The following is a 15,780-nucleotide window of genomic DNA, read 5'->3' as shown; positions in this document are numbered from 1 at the left end:
CAAAAACTCAGTAGGAAAGTGTATCTAGTTCACAAGGCGTGATTGGGCAACCAGACTTGCAAGAAACGTGGTGAGAGAGAGAAGCATGTGTTCTTTCTTTTTTGAAGGCAGAAATCATTGCAACAGATCAGTTGGATTTGATTTTAGTTTTTTTAAACTAATATGCTTTCATTTTTAGAGCAGTTTTAGGTTTATAGAAAAATTGGGCAGGGACTTCCCTGGCAGTCCAGTAATTAAGACTCGGGGCTTCCACTGCAGGGGGCATGGGTTTGACCCCTGGGCAGGGAACTAAGGTCCCGTATGCCTTGCAGCTCAGCTGAAAAAAAAAAAAATGGGCAGAAAGTAGAGGGTTCCCATATGCCCCCTCCCCTCACACAGTCTGCCCTGTTAACATCTTGCATGGGTGTGGTACATTTTTTATAATTGATGAACCCGTAGTGATACATTATTAACTGAAACGCATAGGTTACATTAGGGTTCACCTTGTGTTGTATGTTCTGTGGGTTTTGACAGATGCATGATGCCCTGTGTCCACCATTCCAGGGTCATACAGAAGTTTCACCTTCCTAAAATCCCCAAACACCATCTGTTCATCCCTCCCCCAACCAGTCTCTGACAACCACTCGTTTACTGTTGCTGTCATTTTGCCTTTGCCTGATTTTACTTTTTTTTTTTTTTTTTTTTTTTTTGCGGTACGCGGGCCTCCCACTGCCGTGGCCTCTCCCGTTGCGGAGCACAGGCTCCGGACGCGCAGGCTCAGTGGCCATGGCTCACGGGCCCAGCTGCTCTGCGGCATGTGGGATCCTCCCAGACCGGGGCACGAACCCGTGTCCCCTGCATCGGCAGACGGACTCTCAACCACTGCGCCACCAAGGAAGCCCCTGATTTTACTTTTAAAGAACAAAATTGCTATTGCCCCCTCCCCTTCTCTGAGTAAATAACTCGTGCCTAACATTTTCTGTCTTTTCTTTCAGTGGACAACTTTTCGCAGCGAGAGATTGAGGAGTTTCTCAGTGAGGCTGCGTGCATGAAAGACTTCAACCACCCAAATGTCATCCGACTCCTAGGTACTCAGAGAAACATAGGACTGGGTGGCCGGAGGGGCTCGGCTGATCCACTCTGGGCCACAGGAAAAATCTCTGGGGCAGATAAATTTTACACTTTGTATAACTCCGAAGCAATTTATAACATCGGGTTTTTCGGGACTTCCCTGGCGGTCCAGTGGTTAGGACTGGGCGCTTCCACTGCAGGGGGCCCGAGTTCGATCCCTGGTCAGGGAACTAAGATCCCACAAGCCGCACAGTGTGGCAAAAAATAAAATAAAATAAAAATAAGGGAGTTTTCACCCAAAAGACTTCTTACGGTTATGTTTTCTGAGGCTGGTCGTAAAAATAGGCCTGCATTTTCCTGGACATCAGTGGGCTCAGGAATGTTTCGTGTCCACAGAGTTCTAGGTGATTGTGGATTAAAACGGCCCCCGGTTACCCCAGTTACAAGACATGAAAGCTGGTTATGCTATAATTTGTATTGATTTAGCTTATCCGTGAATCAAAAGCTAGTGGAGTAAAGCTGTAAAAGTAGACAAATTCCATAGATCATCTTTGAGAAACAATTTATTGACATCTTTCAAGTACTGCTTTCTTGGGATCTACACTGACAATTTCATGGCCCTTGATTCAAGTGATTTGAGTCAGTGATTTAATAGGCAGAATTTGGTTTTGTGGCACTGTTTGCTAAAAAATACAAAATGGAGAGCCCGTATCAAGTGGTTACTGTGTGATACTATTCCAGGAGGGAAGAGCGACCTAAAAATCATTGAATATTCTGCTGACTTTTTTTTTTTTTTTTTTTTTTTTGCTGTCCTGTGACTTGATAAATGCTAAATTCTTTGGGGAACTTTCAAAGTTTTATTATGATGGACACTGCAGAGAGATGGGAAAACTAATGTTTGGAGACAATGTTATGTCAAAGAAACTACTGTTGCTCATTTGTAACTATTGACTTCAGCAGACTCTGAGAACAATGGCGCTTTGTAATTGTACCACCACGTGCAAGAGCTTTGTAAGCTTGATCTCAGGTGACAGACAGGCTCTGAGTCTAGCATCCACGACAAATGATGTTTTTTCCCCCGTGTATGTGTTAACATTTAGAGATGTGGATTTCACCTATTGGCCCTCAGAATTCTTCCAATAGTTTTAAGCATTTGGTTGCAGGGGACTTCTTCATACGATTAAGTATTTAACCATCCCATGAAACTAGTTTGCCCTTGAATTCTGCTGCAGTCACTACCCCTCACTTAGACTCAGTATAACAAAAACGCCACAGGTTTATAGATGGCTGTACTAGGTATCGATTAATTTTTGAGAGCTTTCACGCAAAGATGGGCACTAGTCTGAAAGAAAAAGAAATACCAAGAAGTGGATCCAGTGTGTGTTCCATATTCTAGAATACAGCGTGTGAGTTGTGAGGGTTTGGTTTTGTTTTGTTTTTTTAACCGTTAACTTGAGAGCACATGTTTTCAATTTGGCCAGTGTTCCTGCGGTGCTTTTTCTGGTCACTGGTAACAAGGGCTCTTTGTAACTTACTCTCTGTTTTTCATTCCAGGTGTGTGTATAGAAGTTAGCCCTCAAGGCATCCCCAGGCCCATGGTGATTTTACCCTTCATGAAATACGGGGATCTGCACACCTATTTACTCTATTCCCGATTGGACACAGGACCAAAGGTAATTGATCACCCAGTTACATGGACTCTGAACAGCGCTTGGGGCTCCTGTGACAGGACCTGGACAACGCCAGCCTCTAACCTAGAAAATGACGGAGGGAAGGAGGGGATGTTGGCCTCTGTTCAGTGCTCACTGTGCACCCTGGGGGTTGAAATGTGATCCTCATAACCGGCCTGCCCATAGATTTCATTATTCCTGTTTTATGGGACGGAGAAGCAGGCTGGGAGTGGAGCGGAGAGGGCCCCTCTTGCTGTCAGAGTGGACTCTTTCCTTGAAAATCTCCTCTTTTTAGATTGTTCACTCTGAAATTACTGAGTGCCGGAGCCATCTCAGTTTTCAGGGAGAAGTTGCATTGAGTTGTTTTTCAGAGACCCTGAGGGGGAATGGGCTCCATCCATGTTTCTCTTTATCCTGAGCCGCTCTGTCCTCAGAATCAGAAAGTGTGTTGGGAATTGGTGGGCCAGCCTGCCTGCCTTCCACGGTGCTCCTGAGAGGAGCACTGACCCCACAGGGCAAACCCTGCCCTGAAGCCCCACAGCACACAGACGCCAAATGGAAACGAGCTCTTAGACTGAAACACCTCGCCCACTGGTCACAGGTGGTGGAGAGAATCATGATGAGATAGTAAGAATAAGATGGTGCCTGGGGAGCTTCCTGGGGAAGGTCCTTATCCCAAGAGACAGGTGAACCTGTAGGAACAGCCATTTATTTATAATATGGCGAGGCAGTTGAAAAAAAACATAAAACTTGAGACCCAATTTAGGGGGAACATTTTCTAGAGCCTTCTTCCCTGTGTCTTGCTGCCCCCATTGGTAGTTTATGCCTGTGTGTTATGAACAGGCCAGGAGATTTTTGCTTTCCTTTTTCTTGTACTTGTTCCGTTCTTTCCAAGGACAGTGTAAGGGACCTAAATGGGAAAGTGAGCCCCTTCCTTTTTTTAGCTACCCCCATGGTCCTGTGCTCACACCTATTTTGTTCATGGCTTCTTTAAGTCTTTCACCAGCACAAATACTAACCAGAGACAGGAAATTGTAGCCACATCACAGAGCTATTACAAAGTCACTGGGGCTCCTCCAAAGAGGTGAAGGGCCTAATCCAAAGTAGGGGACTCAGCATGGCTGAGTGCTTTCCTTCTCTTCCCCGTCCCCCAAGAAACAGACAGTAACATTATAAGAAGCCTGGAGAAGAAGAAAAAATTACCCATAATTCCCAACATTGGCATCCTCGGACATTCACATCGCAACCGTTTATTCCACATCTGTGTGTTTCACAGGCAGGGGCTCAGTATGTACACATCTGTCTGTAGGCCAACAACAGGGGCTAACATTTCTCAAATGTTTGGCAGAGGCCAGCCTGTGTTTCACATATATCAATGGCACAGCCACCATAATAAGTAGTTACTAATAGAATCTCAGGTGAGGAAACTGAGGCACAGATCAGCAGTGGTGGAGGCAGAACTGGCTGCAGACCCCATGCCTTTAGTTCTTCTCCGCCCCATCCCATGGGTGCCCCTGCCCGACAGGGCAGCCTCCAGATAGATGTCTGTGAATGGCTGCATAGCATCCTCTTGAGTGGATTTTGCTTCATGTTGATGAGTGATTTTGCCTACATTTAATTTGCTGGTATATTGTATGATTTTTCTAATAATTTGCAGGGAGGGATTTCATATTTCACAAGAGTGATTTCTGTAGTAAAAAAATAAAAATACACAGGTTTGTTTGATGACCAACAATCATCCATCTTGTGAAGCTTAACTCTCCTCCCTTTTTTGGACCCCTGTGCAAGTGTAGTGAGCCTCAGATTGGATATCTTTCTTGAATCTTTGTAGAAGAGAAATAGGCCATTTATATCCTTTATTAAAATATTTTAAGGGCTTCCCTGGTAGTGCAGTGGTTGAGAATCTGCCTGCCAATGCAGGGGACATGGGTTCGAGCCCTGGTCCAGGAAAATCCCACAGGCCGTGGAGCAACTGAGCCCGTGAGCCACAACTACTGAGCCTGCGCGTCTGGAGCTTGTGCTCCGCAACAAGAGAGGCCGCGATAGTGAGAGGTCCGCGTACTGCGATGAAGAGTGGCCCCCGCTTGCCATAAGTAGAGAAAGCCCTCGCACAGAAACGAAGACCCAACACAGCCATAAATAAATAAATAAATAAACTTAAATCATATGGGCTTCTAAAAAAAATTTTTTTTTAATTATCATACAGAAAAACATGACTTTTTTCCCTTTTTGGTTTATAGTTATATAAATTGTAATGCATGTATTGATTCATATACTACCATTACAATCAGGATACAGAACAGTTCCGTCACCCAAAACTCCTCCTCCTGCTGCTACCCCTTTATAGTTACACCTTGCCTACATGGCTAACCCCTGGCAACCACTGATCTGTTCTCCATCACTACAGTTTTGTCTTCTAGAGAATGCCGTATAAATGGAATTATATAGTTTGTAATTCTTTGAGACTGGCTTCCTTCACTCAGCATTATGCCTTTGGGAGCCATCCAAGTTGCATGTATCAGTAGTTCATTGCTTTTTTTATTTCTGTGGAGGCTTCTATTGTATGGCTGTATCACAGTTTGCTTTTTCCATTTGCCTATTGAAGAACCTATGACAGTTTTGAGTTGCTATAAAAATTCACATACAGGTTTTTGAGTGAACATAATTTTTCATTTCTCTAGGCTAAATACCCACGAATGGGATGCTAGGTCATATGGAAAATGTATGTTTATCTTTATAGTAAACTGCTAAACTACTTTCCAGAATGGCTGTACCATTTTACATTTCCACCAGGAATGTATGAGAAATTCAGTTGCTCTGCATTCTTGTTAGCACTTGGTATTATCTGTAGTTTTTTGTTTTGTTTTGTTTTTAGCTGCTCTGATAGGTGTATAGTGATAGCTTATCATGAAATTTATTTGCATTTCCCTAATGATTAATGATGCTGAGCATCTTGTGTTTGTTTACCATCTTTATATCCTCTTTGGTGAGTGTCTGTTAAAGTCTTTTGTTTATTTTTTAATTGGGTTGTTGGTTTTCTTGTTGAGTTTTGAGAGTTCTTTAGCTACAGTTCCTCTGTTGGATATGTGATTTGCAAAGACTTTTCTCCCAGTTTGTAGCTTGGCTTTGTATTCTCTTAACATGAAAAAAAAATTTTAATTTTGATGAAGTATAGTTCATCAGTTTTTTCTTTTAATGGATCATACCTTCACTGTCACTTCTAAGAACTCTTTGCCTAACTCCAGATAAAAAAGATTTTCTTCTGTGTTTTCTTCTAAAAATTTGTGGGTTTACATGTTACATTTAAGTCTGTGCCCCATTTTGAATTAATTTTTGTAGAAGGTGTGAAATTTAGTTTGTTGCTTTTTTTGCATATAGATGACCAGCATCATTTGTGAAAAGACTATCCTTAATCCACTAATTGCTTTTGCACCTTTGTGAAAAATCAGTTGTACACGTGTGGGTCTATTTCTGAGTTCTCTGTTCTGTTCCGTTAAGCTATGTGCCATCCTTCACCCCTATCACACCACTGAGATTCCTGTAGCTTTATTGTCTTAGAATCGGGTAATGTGATTCCTCCAAATGTATCCTACTTTTTCAGAGTTGATTTTGCTATTCTAGTTTTGTTGCCCTTCTGTATAAATTATAGAATCAGTTCGTGTCTGCCAAGAGTACTGTTGTCGTCTTATGTTCTTCTGAACAGAATAACAAGGAAGCAAGTACACAGCATTTTACTGACTCATGAATAGTTTCAATTTGCAAAAATATAAAGTATATCTCCAATGATGGAAACTCCCAGGTTTTTTAAAAATAGAAAAGGAATGTTTTTAAATGGAATGTACTTTCATATTTTGACACTTTGTGGCCACATGTAAAGCTGAAAGTCACAAAATGCATCATAGACAAACTAGAAAATCAAGCTTTTATTCAAATCTCTACTGCCTTATCAGTCAGTTCCTTGGCAATAAATACCTCTGGTCCTGCTAGAGTGGCCCAAGACTGGGTCTCAGTCATATAAATGTGCTTCTTCAGCAGGACCTGGGTGCCATTCTGTCCTCTGTGTGAATAGCACACCTGCTCTTCCAATCCATGAGCACTGGATACCTTTCCATTTTTTTAGAAACTAATTTAATTCTTTCCTTTTGTAGTTCTCAGAGTATAAGTTTTGCACTTCTTCTGTTAAATTTATTCCTAAGTATTTTGTTGTTGATTCTTTTGCAGATGTTGTTTTCTTAATTTCATTTTCAGACAGTTCATTGTTAGTGTGTAGAAATGCAGTTGAGTTTTGTATGTCAATCTAGTATCCTGCAACCTTACTGACCTCATTTATTAGTTTTACCACACAATGATCTTTTAAATGACCTTTGGTCACAGTCTGCAAGATTAACATAGTTCTGCTTGGAAAAAAATAACACAAATGAATAGCACCTGATATGCATTATACTTTCATGAATGTCAGCAGATTTGATATTTCTTAGCACCCAAATTCTTTCCTGGAAATTAGCATCCAGAAAATCAAATGCCCCAGATATATAGAACAGAAGTGTAAGGCTTTCATGCCTGATTTACTTACGTTTTTTTTAACAACTCCATTATGTAAGGGTAAAGGATAAAGCATTTTTGTTATATATACAGTCTGTGATTGACACGTGTCTTAGTTGAGAAATATAAATCATTAAAAATTCAGTGTCAGGACTTCCCTGGTGGTCCAGCGGTTAAGACTCCATGCTCCCAACTCAGGGGGCCTGGGTTCGATCCTTGGTCAGGGAACTAGATCCCGCATGCTTCAGCTAAGAGCCTGCACAGCCCAAAAAAAAAAAAAAAAAAAAATTCAGTGTTTTCACGAGTACCACTTTAGAAGACTCATGTGCCATATAGAATAAACCATAAATCCAGTGCCTTGGGGAAGAATATATCATGGGTGGACCCATTTATGATTTCTAGGAACTTTGTGAACCCTTCTTTAGGGCTCTGACTGCACTAAAACATTGAATTACTACACAGAAGTCTTCATTAGTCATCATCCTCTTAATCAGTCCCAACACGGCAGGTTTTCTAACATGCAGTCTGGTTTGATTTTTACAACATAGAAAAAAGACATTAGGCTGTTAAAATTTACAGGAAGGCCCTAGAGAAACAAAAATGAAAATTCCCGAATACTTACTTGTGGTACTTTGGTCCCATGATAAGGGGTAAAGACCATCCTACTTTCTGTCCAGAAGAAAAAAAGCCTCTTCTGGAACATTTCACAATAAAATGATACCAGATGTGGGTGCATAATTGGGAACAGCTCCTTCTCCATGGGCTTTTTGCTGTCAGAACATTAGATCCTCCCCCACTGCAGCCAGACCCCCCTTCTTTTCCTCTCTTTGTCCCACTGCCACTCAGAAGGACACAAGGATCGCATTTGAGCTCATAACTTGTGAAAAGAATGTTATTAACTGGCTACACACACAAAATAAATTGTTGGTGGTATCTTTGGAATTGCATTAAAGTTATAAATTAATTTTTTAAATGCCTTTAAAGACGAGGAGAAGAAAACGTGATACTTGCCAAGAAGTTTTAGGGTTTGTTGGTTTTTGTTTGTTTTTCATTTTTAAAACCTTATTTGTGACATTAGTGATATGGAAATTTCCTTGTTTCATGGCCACACTTCTAAGTCATAAAGCCATCATTTCACCCCCTCAAATGGAAGTAACTTGGTTTCCTTTTAAAAAATAATCCTGGGGGCTTCCCTGGTGGCGCAGTGGTTGAGAGTCCGCCTGCCGATGCAGGGGACACGGGTTCGTGCCCCGGTCCAGGAGGATCCCACATGCCGCGGAGCGGCTGGGCCCGTGAGCCATGGCCGCTGAGCCTGCGCGTCCGGAGCCTGTGCTCCGCAGCGGGAGAGGCCACAACAGTGAGACGCCCGCGAAGCGCAAAAAAAATAAAAAATAAAATAAAATAAAATAAATAAAAAATAAAAAATAATCCTGGACTTCCCTGGTGGCACAGTGGTTAGGAATCTGCCTGCCCACGCAGGAGACACAGGTTCGGGCCCTGGTCTGGGAAGATCCCGCATGCCGCAGAGCAACTAAGCCTGTGCTCCACAACTACTGAGCCTGCGCTCTAGAGCCCACAAGCCACAACTACTGAAGCCTGCGTGCCACAACTACTGAAGGCTGCGTGCCACAACTACTGAAGCCTGCGTACCTAGAGCCTGTGCTCCACAACAAGAGAAGCCACTGCAATAAGCAGCCCACGCACCGTAACAAAGAGTAGCCCCTGCTCGCTGCAACTAGAGAAAGCCCAGGGGCAGCAACCAAGACCCAGCGCAGCCATAAATAAATAAATAAATAAATTTATTTTAAAAAATAATAATAGTCTCTCAGGAATTCCCTGGTGGTCCAGTGGTTAGGACTCTGCGCTTTCACTGCCAGGGCCCGGGTTCATTCCCTAGTCAGGGAACTAAGATCCTGCAAGCCACATGGTGTGGCCAGAAAAAAAATAATAATAATAATCTGTCTCCTTGTGTCTTCCACCCCCTAGCATATTCCTCTGCAGACACTATTGAAGTTCATGGTGGACATTGCCCAGGGAATGGAGTATCTGAGCAACAGGAACTTTCTTCATCGAGATTTAGCTGCTCGAAACTGCATGTAAGAGCCCTGGCCCATCCTGGAGTGGGTTGGACCTCATGGTGGTAGACATTTGTGGGCCTATGGGGTGGCCTGTTGATGTTAAAGTATGGAGGAGGATTAGGCTTGGGAGGTGACAGTGTGGCAGGCTCCGGGGATGGGGTTTCTACCGCCCTGACACATGACTGGGTGTTTGCTTGAGGGTTTTCACTACCTCTGCCTCTAAGAGTCTGGCTGGCCTCCAAAGCTCCCCTGTGACTTCTTTTTTTTTTTTTAATTTTTATTGTAGTATAGTTGATTTACAATGTTGTGTTAGTTTCAGGTGTACAGCAAAGTGATCAGTTATACATATACATATAGCCACTCCTTTCTAGATTCTTTTCCCATATAGACCATTACAGAGCAATGAGTAGAGTTCCCTGTGCCATATAGTAGGTCCTTATTAGTTATCTATTTTCTATATAGTAGTGTGTTGATGTGTGACTACACTCTCACTCATCTAGGAGTACTAGGTGTGAACTTTGGGATCCTCCCCAACTGCCATCAGCTTATTTGGATCCAGAGTTACATATAAGTCAGCTGATCATGAAGACAGTAATGAAAATCATAATGGTTTTGTCCCTGAGTTTTCATGATACTGCCTTGTGAAGTAGTTTTGTCCTGACTACACCAAAGCTTTCCTCTTGCAGCAGAGAGACAAGGGCTTATACAAGAACTTCTAACTTCACCTTCCCCATCTCTTCAATCTATTTCAACAGCCATTATCTGCTGTAAATCTTCAAAAACAATAACTATTTCTTGATTTGAAATTTACTATTGCAAGAAGAGAGAGTGTTCCTTAAACGTATTGCTGTTATTCGTTTTTCTTCGTTGGAGATGTGACAGTGGAGCCTGTCCCTCCTCCTAACCAACCCTGCCCCCCGGCCCTCTGTCACTTTCGCCTCATTTTTGAAAACCCAGAAGGGTCCTGGTTTTGTTTTTTATTGAAATAATTTGTCTACCATGGAGAGAGAATCATGAAAACCTTTTCTTCCCCTTAACATTTCCTTCGTGGTTTTCCCACGAGGTAGGGTGACCAGCTGTCCGGTTTGTCCAGAATTGAGGGATTTCCCAGGATGTGGGACTTTTAGTTTTAAATGTTAGTGTCAGGCAAAGAGGGACAAGGTAGTCGCCCTACCTCCAGACCACTCGTTCCTCCTCCTCCTCCTCTCCTTCTCGTCTAAGATCAATTTTAACTGCTTGGGCTGTAAATGCAATTGTATTCCTTTAATTTTCCAGTTAATTCCTCAGGTACCACCTGGCACCGTCTTAGCAGGAAGTCCAGTGTCCCCTGCTTACAGCACGTGCTTCCGCACCTCCCCCAAGCTGTCAAGTGGCTTACTTAATCTATGGAGCCAGGGCTGCTTCCAGACGTCAGGCAGGAAGGCTACTGGGCTCTAGATGAGTCTACCAGGGGGCGCTGGCTTGGAGCTGCTGCTCTTTCTACTCCCGTGCCCCTTTGTTCCTCCAGCTGGCTCCATCCTGTGTGCCCAGGTGCCCTGGTTGTTCCAGATTCCCACACAGACCAGAAGGGTAGAAAGTGATAACTCATCTGGTTCCCCCTCACTTGCTCTGCCATTGGTCCCAAAGCAGGACCCTCGCAGGCTGTGGGGTCTCTATCTTTTGGTTACTCATCGTGAATGTTTTCAGCTGCATCAGGTGCAGACCTGTGATTTAAGGCTTTGCCTCTGAGGTCGCTGAGGACGTGAACTCACTCCGTCGCTCTCTGTAGGTTGCGAGATGACATGACCGTCTGCGTCGCGGACTTTGGCCTCTCTAAGAAGATTTACAGTGGCGACTACTACCGCCAGGGCCGCATCGCTAAGATGCCTGTGAAATGGATCGCCATAGAGAGTCTCGCGGACCGAGTATACACCAGTAAAAGTGACGTGGTACGTACGTACAGAGTTTTGATTCGGGGCCCCGCATTGCAAAGAGGAAGGCGTGCTGAAAGAGCTGACTTAAGCCGGTGATGCAGGACATCTTACTCTTTGATCAGCTGAGGATTGGGGCATGCTCACCATTCTCTTTATTTATCGCTCGATGCTTTAATTCAGGCGGAACATTAGATTCTGGTGAAGTAGCCTGACATTCAGAGGATGGCAAAGGCCCTTAATTTATTTCCACTTGCCTCTGCTACAGTATAGTGACTCATTGCCTGCAACTAAGATGTTTCATATTCACATTAAATTAAATGAATTCATCCCATGGCTGTTTGGAGCTAAGATGCTGTATAAAAGGTGCTGTGTATTCATACCCTTAACCAGAGATCAGGAAAAGAAAGCACTTGCCGACAACAGTAGGAACAGAACGTTAAACAGAGCACTGATGTGACACAAGGCTAGATCTGCCTTTGTCTCATTTCCCAAACAGCTTTAGTAAAAATGGGGAACTGTGACGTTCCGACCCCACGTTACTGCCGTTTTGGGAGAGCGGCGTATCTCAAACATAATTGTCAGCTTTGTGCGTGACCGCCGGGGCTCTAAGGAAATGACCTTTCCCCATGAAAAGGTCCATTCAGCCCTTCTGGAAAGACTTGCATCCTGACGTTGTCGCTTTGTCCTTAGTGGGCATTTGGCGTGACCATGTGGGAAATAGCCACACGAGGAATGACCCCCTATCCCGGAGTCCAGAACCACGAAATATATGACTATCTGCTCCACGGCCACAGGCTGAAACAGCCAGAGGACTGCTTGGATGAACTGTGAGTCAGCTGCTTTTCATCTCAGGGTACCCTGCAAAGACTTGGGGACACACCGCCATAGTGGGTGGGGACACTTAGCCAGGCGGATGTGGGCAGAAGATGACACACGCAGATGTCTGGGACAGGAGCCTCTCCTGGTGTGGGAAGCGGTGTGTGCACATCTCCGGTGAGCTCACACGTGTTCTGAAGTTCTGTAAGCCGGGAAGCAGTGTGTGCACATCTCTGGTGAGCCCGCATGTGTTCTGAAGTTCTGTAAGCCGGGAAGCAGTGTGTGCACATCTCCAGTGAGCCCGCACGTGTTCTGAAGTTGTGTAAGCCCCTCTAGGAAATACAGTCGGCCCTCTGTATGGGTGGATGCAGAACCCACAGATACGGGGGGGCCAACTGACTGTAAGGGACTTGAGTATCTGCAGATTTTGGTATCCACTGGGGCTTCTGGAACCAATCTGTTATGGATACCGAGGGATGACTGTATATCCTATAGATAAATAGGTCGACTTTACAATGCATGAGGTACTTGGAGGATTCTCTGCCCTCTTTTGCTGTAGTCATGCTTCTCTTTTCATTCAACATCTTAAACAAACCAATCACAGGAATATCTTGAATCAGGAAATTTAGAAATCTAAGCCAGTAACTTTGCTTTCAGGCTGGTCATCAGAATTGCTTAGGGGATATTCTAAGAATGTGATTCCTCAGCCCTGTGCCTGGAGATTGTGATTCTCTTGGTACAGAGCAGGTCCAGAAATGTATGTTTTAAAACTATCCCAGGGATGGACTTCCCTGGTGGTGCAGTGGTTAAGAATCCGCCTGCCAACGCAGGGGACACGGGTTCGAGCCCTGGTCCGGGAAGATCCCACATGCTGTGGAGCAACTAAGCCCGTGCACCACAACTACTGAGCCTGCGCTCTAGAGCTCACGAGCCACAACTACTGAGCCCATGAGCCACAACTATTGAGGCCGCGTGCCACAGCTACTGAAGCCCATGCCCCTAGAGCCCGTGCTCCACAGCAAGAGAAGCCACAGCAATGAGAAGCCCGCGCACCGCGACAAAGACCCAACGCAGCCAAAAATAACTAAATGAATAAATAAATTTATAAAAATAATAATATTGTTAAAAAAAAAAAACTATCCCAGGGAGACTGTACACTCAGCTGGCGTGAGACCCCCCAGCTCCCAGCATGCAGGACCACAGTGCCCTTCCCATCCCAACAGGCCCCTCTCTTCGGGGTGGACAGTACGGGGAGAGGCCTGGGACTTGGAGTCAGAGAGGCCAGGCTCTGCCTCCTAACTAGCCACGTTTGTGGCCACTGCAGCTGACTTGACTGCTCCGTGCCACGTGATCAGCCACCAAAAAAGTATAGTCACGTATTCTGCAGAGGTACTTGGAGGGTTAACAAAGAAGTGTGTGGAGTGCTCAGCCTGCAGGGAGCATGCACGCTAAGTGTCACATATGGTGCCCGCGATTAATAACATCTTTACAAGTCGATCCCCTCCCAAACACCTTGCCGACTTTGAAAACATCGTTTCTTGGGGCACTGCCTCTAGCTTGGTGATCTGAACCTTCCTAATGATGAGTCTGTCCCCAGCGTAACAGGGGTCATGGGCTTGGAGAGGGGCATTCTCACCATGGTTAGCAAGAACATTTCAGGACCGTGGGCCTGCGTGGGCTCCGCCGTGGAACGCCGGGCTGTGCTGCTCGGGCAGGTGGGCCCGTGCAGGACTCCACACACGCGCACCCACACTCACACTCACACTCTGGCCCTGCTTCCTCGGACCGGTGAGAAGGCCCTGGTCAGTTTGCACATGGGCCTCCCAGATCCACCGCGGCCAAACAGAAGGAAAGTTTTTTTTTGATCAGAGCCTCGCACTGCTTGCGGGGGGGCGGTGGTAGTGGTGGTGGTGAGTATGGTTGTAAATCCATAACATTTAGAAGAGAAACAGAAGTCACAAGCCCTTTAAAAGAAACATCATAAAATCCTAATTCAATTAGATCTGGGGCTTCACGGCTGTTTCTGAAAGGGCCACATGAATGAGATGTTTGCTTCTGCAAATGAGGAAGCCATTTCTGTCAAACAATATTGAATGGAGACTTTTGTGGCTGTTTCTGTCTTGGCTTCTTTGGTGCTCCAGGAGAAGTTGATTATCTGGGGTCTTAGCAAGGTCTAAGCTGTGTCACGTTGTGGTTTCAGATGCTGCGTGTAGAGCCATGACCAGGGAACGCTGAGTCGGTTTTTGAGAGGTGGTTTTTTAGGTGAAAGAGTTGCAGTATCAGCAGTGCCCTGCGGCTGGGGGAGGGAGGCTGGGGAAAAGCAGGAGGAAGCAGCGGCTCTGCGGTCCCCACGCCCAGGCTGTTTCCTCACACCGCAGGCTCGCAGAGGCTCTGGTGAGCCAAGCCCGCTTCCCGGGTCCCCTCTGAGTCTGGATGCTGGCGAACGACAGCATTCCCCAGAGAGCTCTCTGCATTTCCGTATCTGGGGTCTTTTCTTTGAAAACTGAGGCGGATATTTCAGCGCATCTCTGTTTTCTGTCTCACCGTAGTGGAGATGAGTTGACTCCTGTGTTTCGTTGCCCCTCGGTCATTTTACAGTCAACCCTGAGAAATAACAGGGTGTGCTTGGAGCCCCGCTCCCCGGTCCTGCCCACTGAGGGCCACCTCTTCTTACGGCATCACCCCCACCTCTGAATGACCAGGCCCCCATCACCCAAGAGGCCGCTCTGGGTGGTGCTCCCATCACCTCCGGGGGACCTTTCCTCGGCCGAACTCACAGCCTCCCAGCTGCAGCCACTGTGGTTCGTGGCACCGGCCCTCGGTCTCCTCGTCTCCAGGGTGACACACGGAGGCCACCTTGTTCTTTCTTATCCCACTGGGTCCCCACAGCCAGCAGATGTCTCTCAGGGTCCCCCTCCCCTCCATTCCTTCCCCCAGTACAAGCGCGCCTCCCAGATATTGCGGGTTCAGCTCCAGAGCACTGCAGTAGAGTGAGTCACAGGAATTTTTCGGTTTCCCGGTGCATATAAAAGTTATGATTACTGGGCTTCCCTGGTGGCGCAGTGGTTGAGAGTCCACCTGCCGATGCAGGGGACACGGGTTCGTGCCCCGGTCCGGGAGGATCCCACATGCCGTGGAGCGGCTGGGCCCGTGAGCCATGGCCACTGAGCCTGCACGTCCGGAGCCTGTGCTCCACAACGGGAGAGGCCACAACAGTGAGAGGCCCGCGTACCGCAAAAAAAAAAAAAAAAAAAAAAAAAAAGTTATGATTACTGTAATGTAGTCTGTTAAGTGTGCGATAGCATTATGTCTAGAAAATGGTGTACATACCTTAATTTTAAAAACACTCTGTGGGGACTTCCCTGGTGGTCCAGTGGCTGAGGCTCTGTGCTCCCAAGGCAGGAGGCCCGGGTTCGATCCCTGGTCAGGGAACTAGATCCCACATGCCACAGCTAAGAGTTCGCATGCCACAACTAAGACCTGGCGCAGCCAAATAAATAAATATTTTTTAAAAGAAACACTTTATTGCTAAAAAATGCTAACCATCCTCGGAGCCTTCAGCAAGTCATAATCTTTTTGCCGGTGCAGGGTCTTGCCTCGATGTTGGTGGCTGCTGACTGATCAGGGTGGTGGCTACTGAAGGTTGGGATGGCCGTGGCAATTTATTAAAATAAGACAACAGTGAAGTTTGCTGCATCGATCTACTCTTCC

The 15,780-nt window shown here is 45.6% G+C and overlaps 1 protein-coding gene across 1 annotated transcript in view; it reads left to right on the top strand.

Moving 5' to 3' along the window:
• MERTK (MER proto-oncogene, tyrosine kinase) overlaps positions 1–15,780 on the top strand; it is a 111,130-nt gene that overhangs the window by 91,371 nt on the left and 3,979 nt on the right. Inside the window, exons 14-18 of the mRNA XM_082642869.1 lie at positions 975–1,067; positions 2,605–2,723; positions 9,249–9,358; positions 11,109–11,268; positions 11,944–12,080. Of these exons, the coding sequence (XP_082498995.1) occupies positions 975–1,067; positions 2,605–2,723; positions 9,249–9,358; positions 11,109–11,268; positions 11,944–12,080 (619 nt within the window). The remainder of the gene's footprint in view (positions 1–974; positions 1,068–2,604; positions 2,724–9,248; positions 9,359–11,108; positions 11,269–11,943; positions 12,081–15,780) is intronic.

Source organism: Mesoplodon mirus (assembly GCF_964341445.2).
Source record: "Mesoplodon mirus genome assembly, chromosome: 14".
Lineage (NCBI taxonomy): Eukaryota > Metazoa > Chordata > Mammalia > Artiodactyla > Ziphiidae > Mesoplodon > Mesoplodon mirus.
Note: the sequence above shows the minus strand (reverse complement) of the source record. Positions and strands in the feature narration are given on the sequence as shown.